Source organism: Notolepis coatsorum (genome assembly GCF_963971535.1).
Source record: "Notolepis coatsorum genome assembly, chromosome: 4".
NCBI classification, from domain to species: Eukaryota; Metazoa; Chordata; class Actinopteri; order Aulopiformes; family Paralepididae; genus Notolepis; species Notolepis coatsorum.
The window spans coordinates 193,198,610-193,218,676 of NC_140168.1; the positions used below are offsets into that span (position 1 = coordinate 193,198,610).

At 47.0% G+C, this 20,067-nt stretch overlaps 1 protein-coding gene across 1 annotated transcript in view; it reads right to left on the reverse strand.

The window, feature by feature from the left end:
• The window catches only part of pcolceb (procollagen C-endopeptidase enhancer b), a 112,938-nt gene extending 93,485 nt beyond the window's left edge, over positions 1-19,453 (reverse strand). The window contains exon 1 of the mRNA XM_084311793.1: positions 19,336-19,453. Within this exon, the coding sequence (XP_084167919.1) occupies positions 19,336-19,427 (92 nt within the window). The 5' untranslated portion in view covers positions 19,428-19,453. The remainder of the gene's footprint in view (positions 1-19,335) is intronic.
• Positions 19,454-20,067: the final 614 nt, after the last annotated feature.

The window sequence follows — 20,067 nt, forward strand, 5'->3', positions numbered from 1 at the left end:
AAAGACCACAAGAAGTGGGCCTCACGAGTATATCGACAGGAGTTCGCTCCCACGGGTAAGACAACCCGGCAGTGAACCCTATTTTAACGAGCGCGCTAACCTCGCTATCATGCCTCAGTCATGAGGTGACCACGCCACGCCACCAGGTGAGGAGGGCGCAACGCGGGAAGGTCTCGCTCACCACAGAGACCACCAGGTCTTGCCACCATCAATCTGCCCAAATTCTGTGGCGACAGAAGGACCTATTGGCGCTGGCGGGATAACTGGGAGGACCTCCAGGCTTTAGCCGAACTATCAGGATTGCCTGTATGCAAATTATATCACCTGCTTGACAGCGTAGAAGAGCCACTGAGAAAGAAACTCGGGCTGGATCGCTGCAGAACAGCGGACAACGTTTTCAGGCTCCTGGACAACCGCTTTGGAGACAGGAGCACAACCGCAAGTCTGATCCTCAAAGGTCTGGAAGAAGTGCCTCCAGTACGGAGTAACCAGCCTAGGCCTATGATCGACCTGGTCCAGGCAGTGGAAACCGCACTGTACGACTTAAAATACCTTGGGATGGAGGACGTGATCAAAAACCACCTAACTGTCGCCGTCATAGAGAGAAAACTGCCTATAGGCATGAGAGAGAAGTGGATCTCCTATGAGCGTGACCCCGCGAATGGCGTCACGCCCGCAAGTTACTTCGATAGACTCTTGTCATTTCTGAAAGGACAGGAAAGGATCCTCGTGAGGCTAGCACAGTTGGAGATCGGAGCCACCCACGCTGGCGACAAACCAACCCAGCGTGAAAGGCTGAACGACAGGGGAGGTGATAGACAGTCATTTACCAGAACGACAGCGAGCAAAGTAAGAAGAGAGCCCCAGAGGGACTTGTGCACCATGTGTGGAGAGGAAGCACATGGGAAGATACTTTACTTCTGCCCGGCCTTCAAGAAGGCTAAACTGCTTGAGAAACGAGCCCAGGTGAAGAAAGCTGGAGCATGTGCCAAATGCCTCGCTTATCACAGGGCCAACGGCCTGTGCGAGAAGAGATTCCTCTGTAAGAAGGACGAGTGCATGAAGGGGGGCGGCCCTGTCAACCATCATTTTCTCCTCTGCTCCAAGACACAGAGCAGGAACGAAACAACCAATGAGCCTGGCGCTCGTAAAGGGCTCCGAGGCTTTACGGCTGAGCAGGAGAAGGTTGTCACAGAGTTGAAGTTGTCGACGCTCCAAATGGAAGCATTCAAGAAAGCCTTCACGAACAAAGCAACCTCCCAAGTGTACGCCAGCAAGAGCCTGTTGGACAAAAGCGGCATAAAAGAATACCCAGTCCTCATGATGCTCATGGATGTCACAACGAGGGGAGGAGACTGTGTTGGAGCGTTGATGGACCTCGCCTCCGACACCAACTATATCACTCACAGAGCCGCCAAGAGGCTCGGGCTGGCCGGCGAGCCTATCACACTGGTTGTGTACGGTGTTGGGAAGATGGCAGTCAGAGTCGATACCAAGAGGTATGTGGTGGCAATAAAAGTATGGACCCCGAAGGGGACCTTGAGGGCCCACGAAATGCTCTGCTACGGCCTTGAGGACATCGCCAAAGTAGACAGAGTGGTGGACTCCAAGAGACTAGAACTGTTTTTCCCATGTGTCAAGCCAGGAAAATTTACCCGGCCTGAAACCATTGATCTGCACCCGTGAAGGTCGCTTGGCCCCACAAAGAATGGAGAGAGCCGGTTATCTGGTGCTATGGGACGGCCCACTGGACAAAACTGTGAGCGGTGCGAATCCGGACCTCTTCGAAGAAGTAAAAATGACCACGCGTCATTCATTGACCCACTTCGCACGCTCCATGGGAACAACTGTCGTGAGAGAATGCAAACACCTCGCGGTGGACTTAACCAGGAGGAAAAGCATAAAAGAAGCAGTAACTGCCGCAAGCAACAAGGAAATCTTCGACTGGCTGAAATGGGACAGCATCGGAGCAGCCTGTGACCCCGTCTGTGGGGGATGTCGCTGCGGTAACTGTCCTCCTGGAGGAAAGGAGATGACACTGGCTGACGAGAGGGAGCTAGAGACCATCAAGGCTGGCTTGACCTTCAAGGAGAAAGACTCGCACTGTGGGGACTCCCACTGGGATGCAAAGTACCCCTGGAAGGAACAACCAGCATCTCTACCTAACAATCGCCGAGCTGTGGAGTCAACCTTCCTCAGGACGGAGAAGCGCCTTGAGAAAGATCCCTCGTGGAAAGTCGCCTATACCAGGCAAATCCACGAAATGGTGGAGAGAGGAGCTGCCGTGAAACTAACTAGGTCTATGATGGACCAATGGAAAGGAGCAGTATGGTATGTGAGTCACTTGACCGCACCGAACCCACACTCCGTCACCACTCCAGTACGCATCGTCTGGGACAGCAGCCAAGAGTACAGAGGTGTAAGCATGAACAATATCCTACTGAAAGGTCCTGATGTGCTGAACCCAATCCGAGCGGTACTCCTCAGATTCCGGGAAGGAGAACATGCAGCCATCAGATGCACAATTCAGTGTGGCTGGAAGAGGAGGAGGTTCATGTACAGGTTCTGGGAGTGCTTGCATTCTTTCATTCTTTCATTTATTTGCATTCATCTAAAAATGTTTGGACCTTATGGTGTTCTTGTTCTGTTCTTGACTTATTGTTATGTTTTCTTCTTGACTTGTTTAAAGAAGACCTGTACGGCCCATGGGGACATTAACGTGTGTTGTCGGGCCCTATAAATAAATTTGATTTGATTTGATTTACACCGCTTTCTGTGGAGAGACTCACCGCAAGACGAGATAGAAGATTATGCCGTCGTCAGGGTGAATATGGGAGACAAGCCGGCCGGATGTATTGCCCAAGTTGCTATGCGAGAGACCGCATACCTCCCTCGGTTCTCCCATCTAACTGATGAAAGATCTGTCATCGTGGACAACAGCTACGTGGACGATCTCCTCGTGTCGCACAATGACTCACACAGACTGGAAGAGATCCTGAAGGGGGTCGAAGTCATCTTGAAGGCAGGCGGCTTCCACCTCAAACCCTGGGTCCGATCTGGTCACAGTGGGAGGCATGACGCCCCGGAGACCAAGCCAGAGACACAAGTTCTACCGAACCAACTCAAGGAAGAAGATAACAAGGCTTTGGGAGTTGGCTACCTTGTTCATGAAGACAAGCTCTTCGTTATGGCATCCATCAACTTTTCCCAGAGGAGGCAGAAGATGAGGATGGAAACAGATCTAGCCGAAGAAGATATCATAGAGAGGACGCCTAACCCTCTGACACGCCGAGTCCTACTCAGCCAAGTCGCAGGACTGTATGACCCGATTGGTCTCGCAACTCCACTCAAGCAGAAGGGAGTGATCCTAGTGAGAAGAGCATTCCAGGAGGCTGGAAAGATGACCAAGGACACTTGGGACCAGCCACTATCAGAGGAGCTCCGAGAGAAAGTGGTGGAGCTGTTCAAGGAATATGCTCGCCTGAGCCGCGTCACATTCCCAAGAAGTATCATGCCCGCCGGCTGGTTGGGCAAGCCATGGGGGATAACGTTCTCAGATGGGAGCTGTAATTCCTATGGCGCAGTACTATATCTACGGTGGGAGACGTCTGGGGGAGCAGTCGCCCGGCTAGTGGAGTCAAAAGCGAAACTGGCCCCTCTTGACCTTAGAGGTGACCCAGTAAAGGCGGAAATCTGTGGGGCGGTGTTTGCATCCCGCCTAAAGAAGTACATACTTAAACATGGAAGAATCAAAATCGAGAGATGGTTCCATTTCGTCGACAGTCAGACTGTGCTGGGTGCCATCCAGAGAGAAAGCTATGGATTCCAAATGTTCTTCGCGAATCGGGTCGGAGAGATCCAGAAGGCTGGTCCCGTCACTGACTGGTGGTGGGTACCAGGAGAACGCAACATTGCTGATCTGGTCACAAGAGGCCGCTGCTCCCCAGAGCTACTCGGAGAGGACTCTGCTTGGCAATGCGGCCCTGATTTCCTCGCCTACCCCGAAGAGGAATGGCCAAAGAAATCAGCCTCAGAGGTAGCTACCGCTGCGAGAGACGCAGTAAGTAGGCTTCCAAGAAAGCCCTTCACAGTTGCTATCACAAGAGCGCAAGCAAAGACAATGCATTCCCCTGCCAGCTCAGGGGAAGAAATGATAACAGCCATGAAAGAAGAACCAGATATCACTATCTCGCCAAACAGAACCTCCGACAAACTTTGGGGCGGGGCTCTCGTAGGCCAGATAAACCCGAGGAGATACAGTTCTCTTAAGACACTCTGCTGCGTCGTCGGCTTCACCCGAAGGGCACTAAAGTTCTGGGCGACAGTAAAAACCCGGAAGGCACAGACGACAAAAGCACGTTTGCCAACCCGCACATTGCTAAAGTGGGAGGCATTAACAGTGAACAAACTTCGAAGCGCATTCAAAGAACTATGCCTGGCCGCACAGGAAGGCGCGGAATTCCCCGTGACCACACTGGACAGACTTGTGGTCCACAAAGAGGAGGACTCCAAACTCTTACTGTGCCACGGCAGAGTTCAAGCCATGGCCAAAGAATGGCCTGGGGTGCCCTTACTTCCCTACAGGGAATGGGTCAGCATCCTCCTGGCAGAGGAAGCCCACAGGGCAAACCATGAGGGCATTGTAGGAACCCTCTTGCGCATGAGAGACAAAGCCTGGGTTGTGCACGGGCCAAGAGTAGCCCGAAGTACGATTGACTTGTGTATACACTACCGAAAGAACAAGGCAAAAATGTGCCGTCAAATCATGAGTGAACTCCCCCCGGAGCGCACAGAGCCGGCCGCACCATTCGAGTATACCACATTGGACCTCTTTGGTCCCTACACAATCAAAGACTCAGTGAAAAAGAGGACAAGCAAGAAAGCCTGGGGTGTAGTTTTCTGCTGCATGGCGTCCAGAGCGATACATGCCGACATAGTGGAAGACCTCTCGACCGAAGGTTTCCTAAAAACGTTCCAACGCTTCACTGCATTGAGAGGCCATCCTAGGAAGCTCTGGTCCGATAGAGGAACTAATTTCGTGGGAGCAAAGCCAGCGCTGGAAGAACTTTACAAATTCCTAGCGAATATCGACAATAACAAGGTACAGAAGAAAGCCGCAGAGTCTGGAACAGATTGGACTTGGGTGTTCCACCCCGCTGACTCTCCTCATAGGAATGGCGCGGCTGAAGCAGCTGTGTGAGTATTGAAAAGAGCACTAAGCAGCATAGGCGAAGAAGGGAGCCTTACGGCCCTGGAGTTCCAAACCCTCCTATACCTAGCTGCCAATCTATCAAATGAGAGGCCTATTGGCGCCAACGCCCAGCTTCGGGATGGCACCATTGAGGTCATCACCCCCAACACTCTCCTACTGGGACGTGCAAGGCCCCGTGGAGACCCCAGAGGTTTCGAGTCCGCTAGCTACCCCTTTGTCCATCTGAGAGCAATCCAGATTGAAGTGGACAGGTTCTGGAAACGATGGAGCCAACTGGCGGGACCAGAACTCTTCGTCCGGAAGAAGTGGCACATTCCCGCTAGGAATGTTGCTAAAGGAGACCTGGTTGCGGACCAGAACGCACTCAGAGGCCAGTTTCGACTCGGCCAAGTGATAAAGACTCACCCTGACCTGAAGGGTGTCATCAGGACTTGCCATAGCCTTGCCGTTACCGCCGGTCATCCCAAGCGTGATCGTCACGTCGGGGTGTGCCCTACCACCGTCCTCCACAGGGACGTCAGGAGGTTGGTGGTACTTCTACCTTTCGAGGAACAATGACCAAAAAAGGACGTAGAAAGTCGCCTGTTTCTGGCGCAGAGGACGTCGAAAGTCGCCTGTTTCTGGCGGAGAGGACATCGAAAGTCGCCTGTTTCTGGCACAGAGGACGTCGAAAGTCGCCTGTTTCTGGCACAAAGGACGTCGAAAGTCGCCTGTTTCTGGCACAGAGAAGGACGTCGAAAGTCGCCTGTTTCTGGCACAAAGGACGTCGAAAGTCGCCTGTTTCTGGCACAAGGAAGGATGTCGAAAGTCGCCTGTTTCTGGCAGGATTGAGGACATCAAGAATCATTTGTTGACATAACCTGCGTAGTTTTCGCGGAAGCCGCTTGTGCTACCACCGTAAATGCGGCATAGTTTAATTCTTCGTGCCCCTGTAAAGAAATAATAATAATATAAACCGGGAACACTTTGGATAGTTTGGATAGTTTTATGAGCCTGACGTTCAGAAAACTAAGTGGGAGGTGGAGAATTATCCGACGTTTTTCCCAATATGTTCATTATTATTATTCTTCATTATTATCATAAGTAACATTTATTGTATGCGTTTATTGCATGCGTTAGTTATTATCTGGTGCCGCCTAGTGGACGCACTTTGGAACACATATTGCGACTCTGGACAGGTAAGCTGTCTCTGCGCCGGCGCGTCTCGCTATTTAAGTGACACTCTTAGCCCTAGGCTGTAAGGTGAAAAGCCCTGTGGGCGAACTCTGACTGGCCAACAGTACGTTGCATTGTATGCGCCGTTAATATCTTTGATTCATATATCTAGTTACTAATTAATGCTGTTTATTTCCTTTCCTTTGTATAGGTAAATAATCGGACTACTGACTACACGCTGACTAACGTCTGATTGTACACTGCTGACTAAACGCTGATTGACTACTGACTAACTACTGATTAAACGCCAACTACACTATCAAGTACTGGCGGTTGCTAATTGCAACCTAACTATCAACAAACTGTTATCATCGTCGACTTGGTTGAACATTACCAAATGCCATATCGACCTTTACTGACATTATCCACTAACGCTTGAATGCAAGCTGCTACTAACTATCAGCTACAAGCTAACCGCTTGATTAATTGGCCACCTGGTGATTATTGCAACAAGTAATAACTGGATGTTGGACACTGGAGTCCTAAATAAACGAACATTCTTACAAAGTCCGAATTGTTTCACTGGTTTAATTATAAGTAATTCGCCCACACCCTTCCAAGGGGGACATCTAGTTGACTCATTGACTGAGACTGCTAGATAATTGGACAGCGGGGAATCAAAATAGAAACAGTAACCCAGCAAATAGCATAGCGCTAGCCGCGCGCTCCAGGATAACCGGGAAAACAACAACGTTTACCCAGATATACTGCCCCTTGCGCCAATACACAACTCGGTTGTCTCCCGGGACAACTCGAGCAGCATCACCAACGCCAGCATTGTTATGCTTAGTGGCGCAGATCCTACCTGGACGCGAGTTAGCCCGATAGCTACACATCGCATGACGTCCCTCTGTCTGCTGTCAACAAGACGAGGAAACCCCAGTACAGGCCCGACGCGGAGACGCATCGAGATGCATCCAGCTGCAAGACCGCAGAACCCATACGAGCGCCGTTGAAACATGCCGAGAAGATTCCAGGGGCTGGAAAATCTCCGGCATTGTTCAATTTCTCTTTACACTTCATAAACGCTAGTTACACAGGGTGCATTGCAACCGCCATGATGGAAAACGAAAAAGATGAACGGCGAGTGTGACCACGCCTGGTGACTTATAGGGAGGTCACTGGGGCGGGGCCTGGTCAAGTGCAAGGGTGTTTTGTTTTCGTTCATGTAGTACAGTAGGTACAGGAGATGAGGTATATCTCAATATGGCGAAGAGCGGGACGCGATGCCAGTAAGAGTATATAACTGTTCTCTACCCAGAGAGAAACAGAACAGGGAACATATTAAAGGTGCTGTAAGTGGTATTTCTTTTGTTAAAATAAGTGATAAATAGCTCTACATTCTGACAGTCATCACTGATATGTTTGGTCAGTAACATGGGTCTACCAGTCCCTCCGCTCTGCAGTAAACAGAAAATAAATGTTCTGGTATCCTGTTCCCACTTTATCCAATCAGGAAAGAGAACCCTAGATATTTATACATATTTCAAGAAATCCTACCAAGCCAGATTTGCTCACTGCACTGGTAGATTATTTTACTTGTTTCAAGCACATATTTAAAACTAGTTTTTATTACCCATTTTTGTCAGACAATTTTTCCAGTGAGAGTTATCTCTCCTGATTGGATAAAGTGGGAATGGTATAGCAGAAAATAAATTTTCTGTTTACTGCAGAGTGGAGGGACTGGGAGACCCATGTTACTGACCACACACTATATCAGTGATGGCTGTCGAGTGTAGAGCTATTATTTTAACATGTATTCAAAGTGTTATTATTATTATTATTATTATTATTATTATTATTATTATTATTATTATTATTATTATTATTATTATTATTATTATTATTATTATTATTATTATTATTATTATTATAATAATAATTATTATAATAATAATAATAATTATTATTATTATTATTATTATTATTATTATTATTATTATTATTATTATTATTATTATTATTATTATTATTATTATTATTATTATTATTATTATTATTATTATTATAAAAAAAGTATAATAATAAAAACACTTACAGCATCTTTAATACTATTACAGCCATATGAAGCATGAATAGACACATCAAAATCCCACCAATTCTCATGATCGCCGATAACTCTTCCTGCAATAATTCTGGTCTGAGTTCAGTTTCAGTTTCAGTTTAAACTGTATTTGAACAGGGACAGCACACATTAATGAACATAAAGTAAATGTGTGAGACAGTGTTAGCCAAAGCTCATTTTCAACTGTTGTGCCTGGGCCTGGTGTTAAAAAGCAGCTAAAAAAGAAAGCATAACATATATGACATGTACAGGTAATTACATTTCTTGGGGTCATTATTTCAAATGACCTGAGCTGGCACTCCAATACCAGCACCAGTGTTAAAAGGTCCCAGTGAACTGAAAAAGTTCACTATAACAGGGTGATTCTACATAACTTCTATCGCTGTGTGATTGAGTGTTCTTACTTCCTTCTGTACTGTATGGTTTGGTAACATTTACAGACCAGGAGAAGAAATCTCTGAACAGAATTGCGTCTGGTCCTGATATTGTCATGGCTTTCTGTGAGGGACAGCTGTCTATTTTTGCTTTATTTCACCTCTCTGTGAGGGATAGCTGTCAATCCCTGTTCCCTGTGGTTAATTGCCTCATGGGTCGGTAGGTGTGTGGGCTTGATTGCACCTGATGCAGTGCAGCTGTGCCTATGGCCATGTGGAGTCTATTTAAGTTTGGAGATTGCAGTGTCAACTGCTTTTTCATTTCCTAGTGTTGGCTGTCCTTTTGGTCACACTCATTATATTGAAGTGTAGTCTGATCTCTGATTCAGAATTGGGCTTTATGGTAGTCATTCTTATTTTAGGCTACTCACGTGATTCTACACATACACTCCCTTAGTGGAGGTTTATTGTTTAACTTTTTCCAATATAAACTCCTTTATTAGGAGGTGTCCTTGTGGCTTATTTACTTTTATACTATACCTCTTTATTGAGAATAGTCCTGTTTTTTGGGACTTGATTTATTTTCTTAATTACTCACTTTGATTTCCACCTGTAAAGGTTGTTTTCTGTTGTTTAATTTTTCCCCTCTCCGAAAATATCTGCGTAAGCAGTCTAGTGGTTATACGTTTCACGGATAACTTTAAGAGTTCCTGTTATCTGCTCATGACCCACACACACACACACAGCCCTCACAGAATGAAAAAGCCATGACTGGGTCAGCAGATAACACAGGTCTCGAACAAGCATTAGCTGCACAGCGTCAAGGATTGCTTTCACATGAGGAAGCTATCGTACAATTACAACAACAACAAGCTCTCATGGTGCAACAGCATGGGGAGATGTATGAAGGATTGCGCAAGATGGATAGTTCCATGCGTGATTTGGCTGACCGCATAGCCAATGCACAATTACCTCCCCCTCACTAGAGCCCACCTAATGTCTCTCAAGCACTACTCACAGGCCCCCGGTCATTACCTTGTGAGGCTAAAGTCCAGCTCCCCTCACGCTTTAATGGGGAGTCAGGAAAATGCTGTGGTTTTCTGGCACAATGCCAAATAGTGTACAGAGCCCAGCCTTCTCGTTTTCAGTCTGAGGATTCACGTGTTGCCCTAATTCTATCCCTGTTGGAGGGACCTGCCCTCGATTGGGCTGTTCCACTCATACGGGCTCAGGCTCCAGTTTTAAACGACTCACAGGGACTCATGAATGAGATGGAGATCATTTTTGATCATGAACTCTACGATAAAGAGGTCGCCATGAAGCTGACACGCATGCGCCAGGGCGCCAGTAGTGTAGCTGAGTTTTCCATCGCTTTCAGGACACTGGCTGGGGCTACAGGCTGGCCTGAGGGACCACTCATCACTTTGTTCACCAACGCGTTATCTGATCAGGTTAAAGATGCTTTGGCGGTTGTGGGATCTCCAGACAATTTTGACACACTGGTCACTACCGCCATACGCGTTGATAACCGGATCAGAGACCGTGAGCGTGAGAGGCGGGGCCAACGTGTTCGTGTCCCGCTGGAGGAAGTTTTGTCCTTTCCTCCACAACCTTCAGTGGCCAGCCCGTCTGAACCTATGCAGGTGGACAGCACTTCTGTGAGTGACTCCAGGCAGACTGGTTCTCATGTGGACTGGTGCCGGTACTGCAGGAGAAAAGGTCACACGAGGGTGGAGTGTCCGAAACTGAAGGGAAGCGGTCAGTCTCGCTAGTGGGCCGAGAGACACTAGTGAGACATCACATCATCCCCTTTCGAACCTTTTTGCCTGTGGTTTTAGGCTGGAATAGGCAGTCTGTTAAGGTTGACGCCTTTTTAGACTCAGGGGCAGTGGACAGTTTCATCGATTCCAGATGGGCTGAGGACTCTAAAATACCTGTACATTCCCTCCATAAGCCCTGTAGTGTCACAGCGCTTGATGGACGGCCATTGGGTACAGGCAGTGTCACCAAAATAACCAATTATTTATCTATGCGGGTTGCTTATGGGAACCATTCTGAGCGCATTGGATTCTTTGTGCTGGGTCATTGTGCTGGGTCATTCTTGGCTTAGTAAACACAAGCCACAGATAAATTGGGGTGAGGAGAGGGACACTGTCATGCAGTGGGGCTCCCAATGCCGTCACCGTTGTTTCCAAATTCCTCCGTCACCCACGAGTTATGATCAGTTTAGTGAGAGCGGTTGTGATCCTGTTGAAGCAGTGGGCGGTCTTGGTTTCCAGAGCCCACTCTCTCAACCATTGCACTCCCAGCCATCTGAGTTTGGAATGGGATCCACAGTTTGATTGGGACTCCCTCGGTGAGGAGGTTCTGGCGGAGGACAGTTTAGACAGTTTATAGGCTCTGTGTGAGGACTTCTCCTTGCTTACTTGTACAGCTGACCCCCTCATGGAGAGCACCAACATCATGAGCGTGGAGTCACACCTGTTACCAGAGGGAGTTCCCACTGTCTATGCTGACCTCAGTGAGGTGTTTAGCAAACAAAGGGTCACCATCCTGCCACTGCACCGACCTTATGATTGCGCCATCGAATTGCAGCCGGGCTCTATTCCCCCTCGTGGTTCCTTGTACTCGTTGTCGGCCCCGGAAAGCGCAGCTATGAACACCTACATCAAGGAGGCTGTGGCTACCGGTTGTATTAGACCTTCCACTTCACCTGCGGGTGCTGGATTATTTTTTGTGGGAAAAAAGGATGGAGGACTGAGACCCTGCATCGACTACAGAGGTCTGAACAGCATTACAGTAAAAAACCGGTATCCCCTTCCCCTGATGAACTCGGCGTTCGAACGCCTCCAGGAGGCATCCATTTTTACCAAACTTGATCTCCGCAATGCCTACAATCTGGTGCGCATACGCCAAGGGGATGAGTGGAAGACCGCGTTCAACACTCATAATGGTCACTACGAATACCTGGTGATGCCATTTGGTCTTACTAATGCCCCTTCAGTTTTTCAGGCGTTAATCAATGACGTGCTCAGGGAGATGTTGGAAAAGTTTGTTTTCGTCTACTTAGATGACATTCTGATATTCTCCAAGTCCATTTCTGACCATGTCAAACATGTCAGGCAGGTCTTGAGGTGCCTTTTGGATGCACGGTTGTTTGTGAAGGCTGAGAAGTGTGCCTTCCATGTCCGCTCTGTGTCCTTTCTGGGATTCATTGTATCTGAGGGGAGGATTCAAATGGACCCCAAGAAGGTGTCAGCAGTGACAGACTGGCCTACACCCGTCTCGGTCAAGCAGGTGCAGCGATTCCTAGGATTTGCAAACATCTACCGTCGTTTTATTCATAATTTCAGTTTAGTGGTAGCACCTATCACCGCACTCACCAGGAAGACAGCACCTTCTCATTTCCAGTGGACTCCCAAGGCTGAGGCAGCATTCATTGAGCTTAGGAGAAGGTTCAGTTCTGAGCCTATCCTCATTACTCCTAACCCATCCCTGCCATTTATCGTTGAGGTGGATGCTTCTGAGCTTGGAGTCGGAGCTATTCTGTCTCAACGCTCATCGTCCGACGGTAAGGTACACCCATGTGCGGTCTAAAAATGCGTGCTGCGGCCCGGCACAAGCGGTCGGCGGATGTACACCGTCGCCCTGCGCCTTCCTACCGTGTGGGCCAACAGGTGTGGCTTTCCACACGCGACCTTCCATTACGGGTGGAGTCGCGCAAACTCGCTCCCCGTTTTGTGGGCCCTTTCACTATTGTTCGCAGGATAAACCCAGTCACGATGCGTCTTCGGTTACCCTCGTCGATGAGGGTACACCCTACATTTCACGTATCCCGCCTTAAGCCGGTTCGGAGGAGCAGGTTGGTTCCTGCAGAGAGACCTCCACCTCCCCCTCGATTCGTTGATGGCCAACCTGTGTATACTGTACGGCGTATCCTGTCCAGTAGGCGGGTTGGTAGGGGTATACAGTACCTGGTGGACTGGCAGGGTTATGGGCCAGAGGAGCGCACATGGGTTCCGGCCAGGGACATCTTGGACCCTGAGCTTGTTCAGGAGTTTCGGAGACGTGTCTCAGAGGGTCCGTCTGGAGCCGCCCCCTAGAGGGGGGGTCCTGTCATGGTTTTTGCCTTATTTCACCTTTCTGTGAGGGACAGCTGTCTATTTTTGCTTTATTTCACCTCTCTGTGAGGGATAGCTGTCAATCCATGTTCCCTGTGGTTAATTGCCTCATGGGTCGGCAGGTGTGTGGGCTTGATTGCACCTGATGCAGTGCAGCTGTGCCTATGGCCATGTGGAGTCTATTTAAGTTTGGAGATTGCAGTGTCAACTGCTTTTTCATTTCCTAGTGTTGGCTGTCCTTTTGGTCACGCTCATTATATTGAAGTGTAGTCTGATCTCTGATTCAGAATTGAGCTTTATGGTAGTCATTCTTATTTTAGGCTACTCACGTGATTCTACACATAAACTCCCTTAGTGGAGGTTTATTGTTTAACTTTTTCCAATATAAACTCCTTTATTAGGAGGTGTCCTTGTGGCTTATTTACTTTTATACTATACCTCTTTATTGAGAGTAGTCCTGTTTTTTGGGACTTGATTTATTTTCTTAATTACTCACTTTGAGATTTCCACCTGTAAAGGTTGTTTTCTGTTGTTTAATTTTTCCCCTCTCCTAAAATATCTGCGTAAGCAGTCTAGTGGTTGTCCGTTTCACGGATAACTTTAAGAGTTCCTGTTAGCTGCTCATGACCCACACACACACACACAGCCCTCACAGATATTTGGGTTCTGTCATGATGTTTCCCTATGCCCTATATGCCCTGTGCCCTGTGCCCTGTGTCCTGTGTCCTGTGTCATGTCCCTGGTCCCCTGTCCCCTGTGCCCTGTGGCCTGCACCCTACAGGCCCTACAAATCCCCTGATTTGTGCCCTGTGCCCTACAAGCCAAGGAGGTGCTGTAAGGCCACGCTGGGCCTGAACATGCCTGTGGTAGGGGCCCTCCCTTCCAACCTGCCAAGCTAAACGGCCCACAGGCATTTGTTTGTCATGTGTACACTTTTCACACCATGCGGTAGAAGCGGTACAGTATGTAGCTTTAATGATCCTCTGATCAGCCTCTGTAGGCTCAGCGGAGTAGGTTCTCACAACAACGTCAAATGTCTTGGTTTGGAAAGAGTCAGATGTGGCATTTTGTGAAATGTCGACGTTGAGGTTGGCACTCCCGTCGCCGTGCGTGGCGGTGTGAGTGGCGAGCGGGCTGTTTGTGTTTTCCTTCAGTCATGGTGTGCTTTATCAGGGGGTGTGTCTTGGATGGGGATGTGGTAGGGATTGATGTGTGGGGTGTTTGGGGGACTGGTTGTTTTCCGGGGGGGGGGGGGGGGTTCACATGCCTTCGAGCGACATTGTACTATTGTACTTATTTTATGCCTATTCTTAAGTCTGCACATTTACATTGCACTACTTTTATTGTCTTTTATACCTATTCTTATGTCTGCAATTTATGCATTGTTTTTTATTCTGTCGATTTGTATGCTGATTTCATGCCTATGTTCATTTTATACTAATTACTGTTGTGTACTTTGGACTGCGGTCCATGTGTGAAAAGTACTATATAGATAGTTATTAATATTTATTATTGTTATATTGTAGAAATGTGTGCAATGAAATGTCTTTAAAGTCTCGACGACATTGAAAATGAGGGTGACCTCAATTGTCTTTTCGAGAATAAATAAAGGTTGATGAGGTATGATGACGTGATCTAAAAAACATTTACATGTAATTCACATTCACATTTATATCTACATCTACATTTACATGTACTTGTACATTTACATTTACATTAGATTAGATAAGATTAAAATGTTTTGTCATTATACAAAAAAGTACAGTACAAGGAAAATACATTTGGCATCCAACCAGAGTGCAAAGAGTGCAAAAAGATTGCAACAGTAAAGTGCAATAGAAATATACAATGTACAGGTGATTAAACTGGGTATAAAATATATAAGTTTCAAGTTTCAAGTTCAAGTTTCTTTAATAGTTGTCATACAGAAGTACAGAATACTTTTGTACAAAATGCTTCTTACTGTTGCGCTCCAGAGACTGTGCATGACAAGATAAGTATGAAATAAAAACATAGTAAAAATTAGAAGTAAAAAAAGAGGTCACAGTGTTCAGTTTAGACATATGTACAATGTTCGTAGACGTAGTTACCATACAATATACAATACTGTGCAGTGTACTAATATACAATACTATATAGTGCAAGGCATAAATGGACGAGGTGCAGTTTAGGTACAATTCACAGTAGGTGTACGAGTTGTAGTGCAAATCCTTTATCAATAAATATAAAGTGTAAGTGTGTTTGTGTGATCTAAAGTGTGGAGAGTGGGTGCTGCAGTGTGTTGTTTGTTTGAGTGAGTGTGTGCGTGTGGGTGTGTGTGCTGTGTGCATTTGATGGTTGTTGCATAGTGATTATTGTTCGTTTAGCGATTATTGTTCGTTTAGCAGCCTGATGGCCTGGGGATAGAAGCTCCTTCTGAGTCTTTCTGTGCTCGCCATAAGACTCCGGTATCGCTTGCCTGACGGCAGCAGTTCAAAGAGGCAGTTGTTCGGGTGGCTCGAGTCCTTAATAATTCTCTTAGCCTTCCCCTTGCACCGCTTGTTGTAAATGTTCTGGAGGGTGGGAAGCCCCCCTCTAATTGTGCGTTCGGCTGAACGTGTCACTCTTTGTAGTCTGCTACGGTCTTGTGCAGTGCTATTCCCAAACCAGGAGGTGATGTTGCCGGTCAGGATGCTCTCTATTGTACATGAGTAGAAGTTCCTAAGGATCTTCTGACTGACTTGGAACTTCCTTAGGCGCCTGAGGAAGTAGAGGCGTTGTCGTGCCTTCTTCACAACACTGTCAATGTGTGTGGTCCATGTCAAGTCCTCGGATATGTGGGCTCCGAGGTACTTGAAACTGTTCACTCTCTCAACTGGTGCCCCGTCGATGCTGAGGGGGCTGTAGTCCTTGACCCCCGACCTCCTGAAGTCCACAATCATCTCTTTTGTTTTGCTGACGTTCAGGGAGAGGCAGTTCTCCTGACACCACTGTGACAGGTTCTCTACCTCTTCCAGGTAGGCCCTTTCGTCGTTGGCAGAGATCAGGCCCACCACTACTGTGTCATCAGCAGATTTGATGATGGTGTTGTTGTTCCGCTGTGCTACGCAGTCATGTGTGTACAGGGAGTAGAGGAGGGGGCTCAGAACACAGCCCTGGGGGGCCCCTATGTTGAGCGTGATGGATGAGGAGGTGCAGTTGCCGGCTCTTACCACCTGGGGTCTGCCCGTCAGGAAGTCCAGGACCCACTGGCACAGGTCATAGTTCAAGCCCAGGTCCCTGAGCTTGGCTATGAGTTTGGAGGGGACTATGGTATTGAATGCTGAGCTGTAGTCGATGAACAGCATTCTCACATAGTTCCCCTGCCTCTTGTCCAGATGTGATGCTGCTGTGTGCAGCACATGGGCTATGGCGTCCTCCGTGGACCTGTTGGGGCGATATGCAAATTGCAGAGGGTCCAGGTTGATGGGGAGGGAGGAACAGATGTAGCCCTTCACTAGCTTCTCAAAGCACTTCATGGCTATGGAGGTGAGGGCTACAGGGCGGTAGTCGTTGAGGCAAGCGGGCGTAGATTTTTTGGGTACAGGGATGATGGTGGACTTCTTCAGACAGGTGGGGATGACGGCCTGTTCCAAGGACAGGTTGAAGATGTCAGTGAATACCGGGGCCAGTTGGTCGGCACAGACTTTTAGGACGCGGCCGGGGATGCCGTCCGGTCCTGCTGCCTTCCTGATATCCACTTTTTTAAAGATCCGTCTCACCTCATGCTCTGTTACCCTGAACACTGAGTCTCCATCAGCAGACCCCCCCCCCCCCCCCCATTGCCGTGGTTTGTAGGCTGGTGTTGTTATTCACAGCCTCAAACCTCGCATAGAAGGAGTTGAGATCATTTGCTAAGGAGATGTCACTGTTCAGTTTGAGGGGGGTTCCTTTGTAGTCTGTCATTGTTCTGAGGCCCTGCCACATGCCTCTAGAGTCAGCCTGTTCAAACTGAAGTTCAACTTTATCCCTGTAACGCCGTTTTGCCTCTATTACTGCTCTCCTGACGTTGTATCTTGCCATCTTGTGTTCTTCCATGTTGCCTGTCACCAGCCCGGTGTTGTATGTTGTATAAATGAATACTACTGAGTCTAGTGCTAATCAGATGTATGTACAGAGTTGTAGTATTAATATGTACAGTGATACAGGTAGGTATGTATGTATGCCATTTTACTTTTACATTTACATTTACTGTACATTTAGTCATTGCAAATTTTTAACAACAAGTCAGCAGGAGGGCTACATCTCTGGCAGCTAAGTGGCATTGTCGAACTTGAGTGTTACACTCTTGAGTGCATAGTAGTATAGACATATTAGCATGATAAGTAGTAGTATAAGTATAGTAGCATAGTAGTAAGGTATAATAATAATAATAATAATAATAATAATAATAATAATAATAATAATAATAATAATAATAATAATAATAATAATAATAATAATAATAATAATAATAATAATAATAAATGACAGTAAGAAGATATTTTATTATAAAGCTGCCACGAGCCTGAGCCAGCCAGCCTGGCAGTGCCACGCCTGCCTGCCTGCCTGCCTGCCTGCCTGCCTGCCTGCCTGCCTGCCTGCCTGCCTGCCTGCCTGCCTGCCTGCCTGCCTGCCTGCCTGCCTGCCTGCCTGCCTGCCTGCCTGCCTGCCTGCCTGCCTGCCTGCCTGCCTGCCTGCCTGCCTGCCTGCCTGCCTGCCTGCCTGCCTGCCTGCCTGCCTGCCTGCCTGCCTGCCTGCCTGCCTGCCTGCCTGCCTGCCTGCCTGCCTGCCTGCCTGCCTGCCTGCCTGCCTGCCTGCCTGCCTGCGGGAGACCAACCACATCTTACCTCGTGGCATCGCTGCCTGCCTGCCTGCCTGCCTGTCTGCCTGCCTGTCTGCCTGCCTGCCTGTCTGTGGGAGACCAACCACATATTACCTCGTGGCATCGCTGCTTGCCCCTGACCAGCACGCCTGCCTACTATTCACGTAATGCCTCTTCAAGAAGGCTATGCAATGTTTGTCTTCTAAGAAAGTTGAATAGTTTTGCTGTAGGAATATTCTAGAGCTGGTATACAAAAGTCTTGTTGAAAGTGTTATATAACATTGAATATCTCAACCTGGTATGGAGACATTGGAGCCAAGAATAATAAACAAACTGGCAAGGGTCGTCAGCATGGCCAGTAAATGTACAGGGAAACCACAAAAACAATTGTCTGAGTTATATGTACTCCGGAATAGGGACAAGGCTCAACACATTTTGTCGGATCCTTTGCATCACCTTCATGGTGAGTTTGACAAGCTTCCGTCTGGAAGTTCCCCTAACAACCAAAAACCACATTTAAGAAGTCTTTCATCCCACATGCCATTGCTCTGATGAATCTATCTATGTATCTATCTATGTATCTATCTCTGTATCTATGTATGCATCTATATATGTATCTATGTATGCATCTATCTATCTATCTATCTATCTATCTATCTATCTATCTATCTATCTATCTATCTATCTATCTATCTATCTATCTATCTATCTATCTATCTATCTATCTATCTATCTATCTATCTATCTATCTATCTATCTATGTATGCATCTATCTATCTATCTATCTATCTATCTATCTATCTATCTATCTATCTATCTATCTATCTATCTATCTATCTATCTATCTATCTATCTATCTATCTATCTATCTATCTATCTATCTATCTATCTATCTATCTATCTATCTATCTATCTATCTATCTATCTATCTATCTATCTATCTATCTATCTATCTATCTATCTATCTATCTATCTATCTATCTATCTATCTATCTATCTATCTATTCCTGCTGTTCATTCACAGATTCTAAAAGGACAACTGTGAGAGAGAGAAAAAACAAAAAAGCAACACAACACAGTTGATCTCCAAAGACACGGCCAGCATGTGCACGTATGTACATGTGCAGCCTGCTGCATATCAACATACAACATACAGGCAGACTGGAGAGCAAACACAGGGTCACAAGGAGCACATTGATGTAGGGAGGCATTCAGGTTACTGTGCATCATGCATATGCGTAATACATACATACATACATACATACATACATACATACATACATACATACATACATACATACATACATACATACATACATACATACATACATACATACATACATACATACATACATACATACATACATACATACATACATACATACATACATACATACATACATACATAGCCTACAAGGAGATATCCAGGTACATAACATGTAGAAACACACACACACACACACACACACACACACACACACACACACACACACACATACACACACACACACACACACAGGCCCTACCTGGTGTAGTTGTTGTCACTCTGAGCCTGTGTCCATCCCAGCATCAGCGAGACAAGGACACAAACGCTCCACACACACACTCTGCCTTCCATCCCGACGTCCTGCCGAGACTCCGAGAGAGAGGGAAAGGAAAGGGAGAGAGGGAGAGGCAGGGCGGAGAAGAGGAGGAGGAGAGGAGGGAGGGGGGAAGGTGGATAAGTGATAGATCCAAGGGAGGTGTGGAAATGAAGGGAAAGAGGGAGGAGGAGGGATGCATTTCTGTGGCAGGTTAGGTGAGGATGGAGAGAGCGAGGGAGGGAGAGAACGAAAGAGAGTGGGAGAAAGTTACATGTCATCAAGCAGACAGACAAAACATCCTGTTAATTACACTGGCACTGTGCACTCACATGTTATGACACAGGGACAGTATGTAGCATATATGGTGTGTTTGTATTACGTGTTCCATGTTTTTGTTCCACAGGTAATGTATATGTATATAATATATATATGTGTGTGTGTGTTTGTGTGTGTGTGTGCTGACAAAGCGACAGTGTTGTATGTTATAATGGCCACTTCTCTACACTGGTTACAGGCATGGCGTACTTTCAAATCACACACACACCTTTCCTCTGGTGGATGAGAGCCAAGCAGAGAGATATGATTACATTGATATTTACATTTATATTCAGTCATTTAGCTGAAGCTTTTATCCAAAGAGGCTTACAAGTTCTGTACAACAAGTCAGCAGGAAGG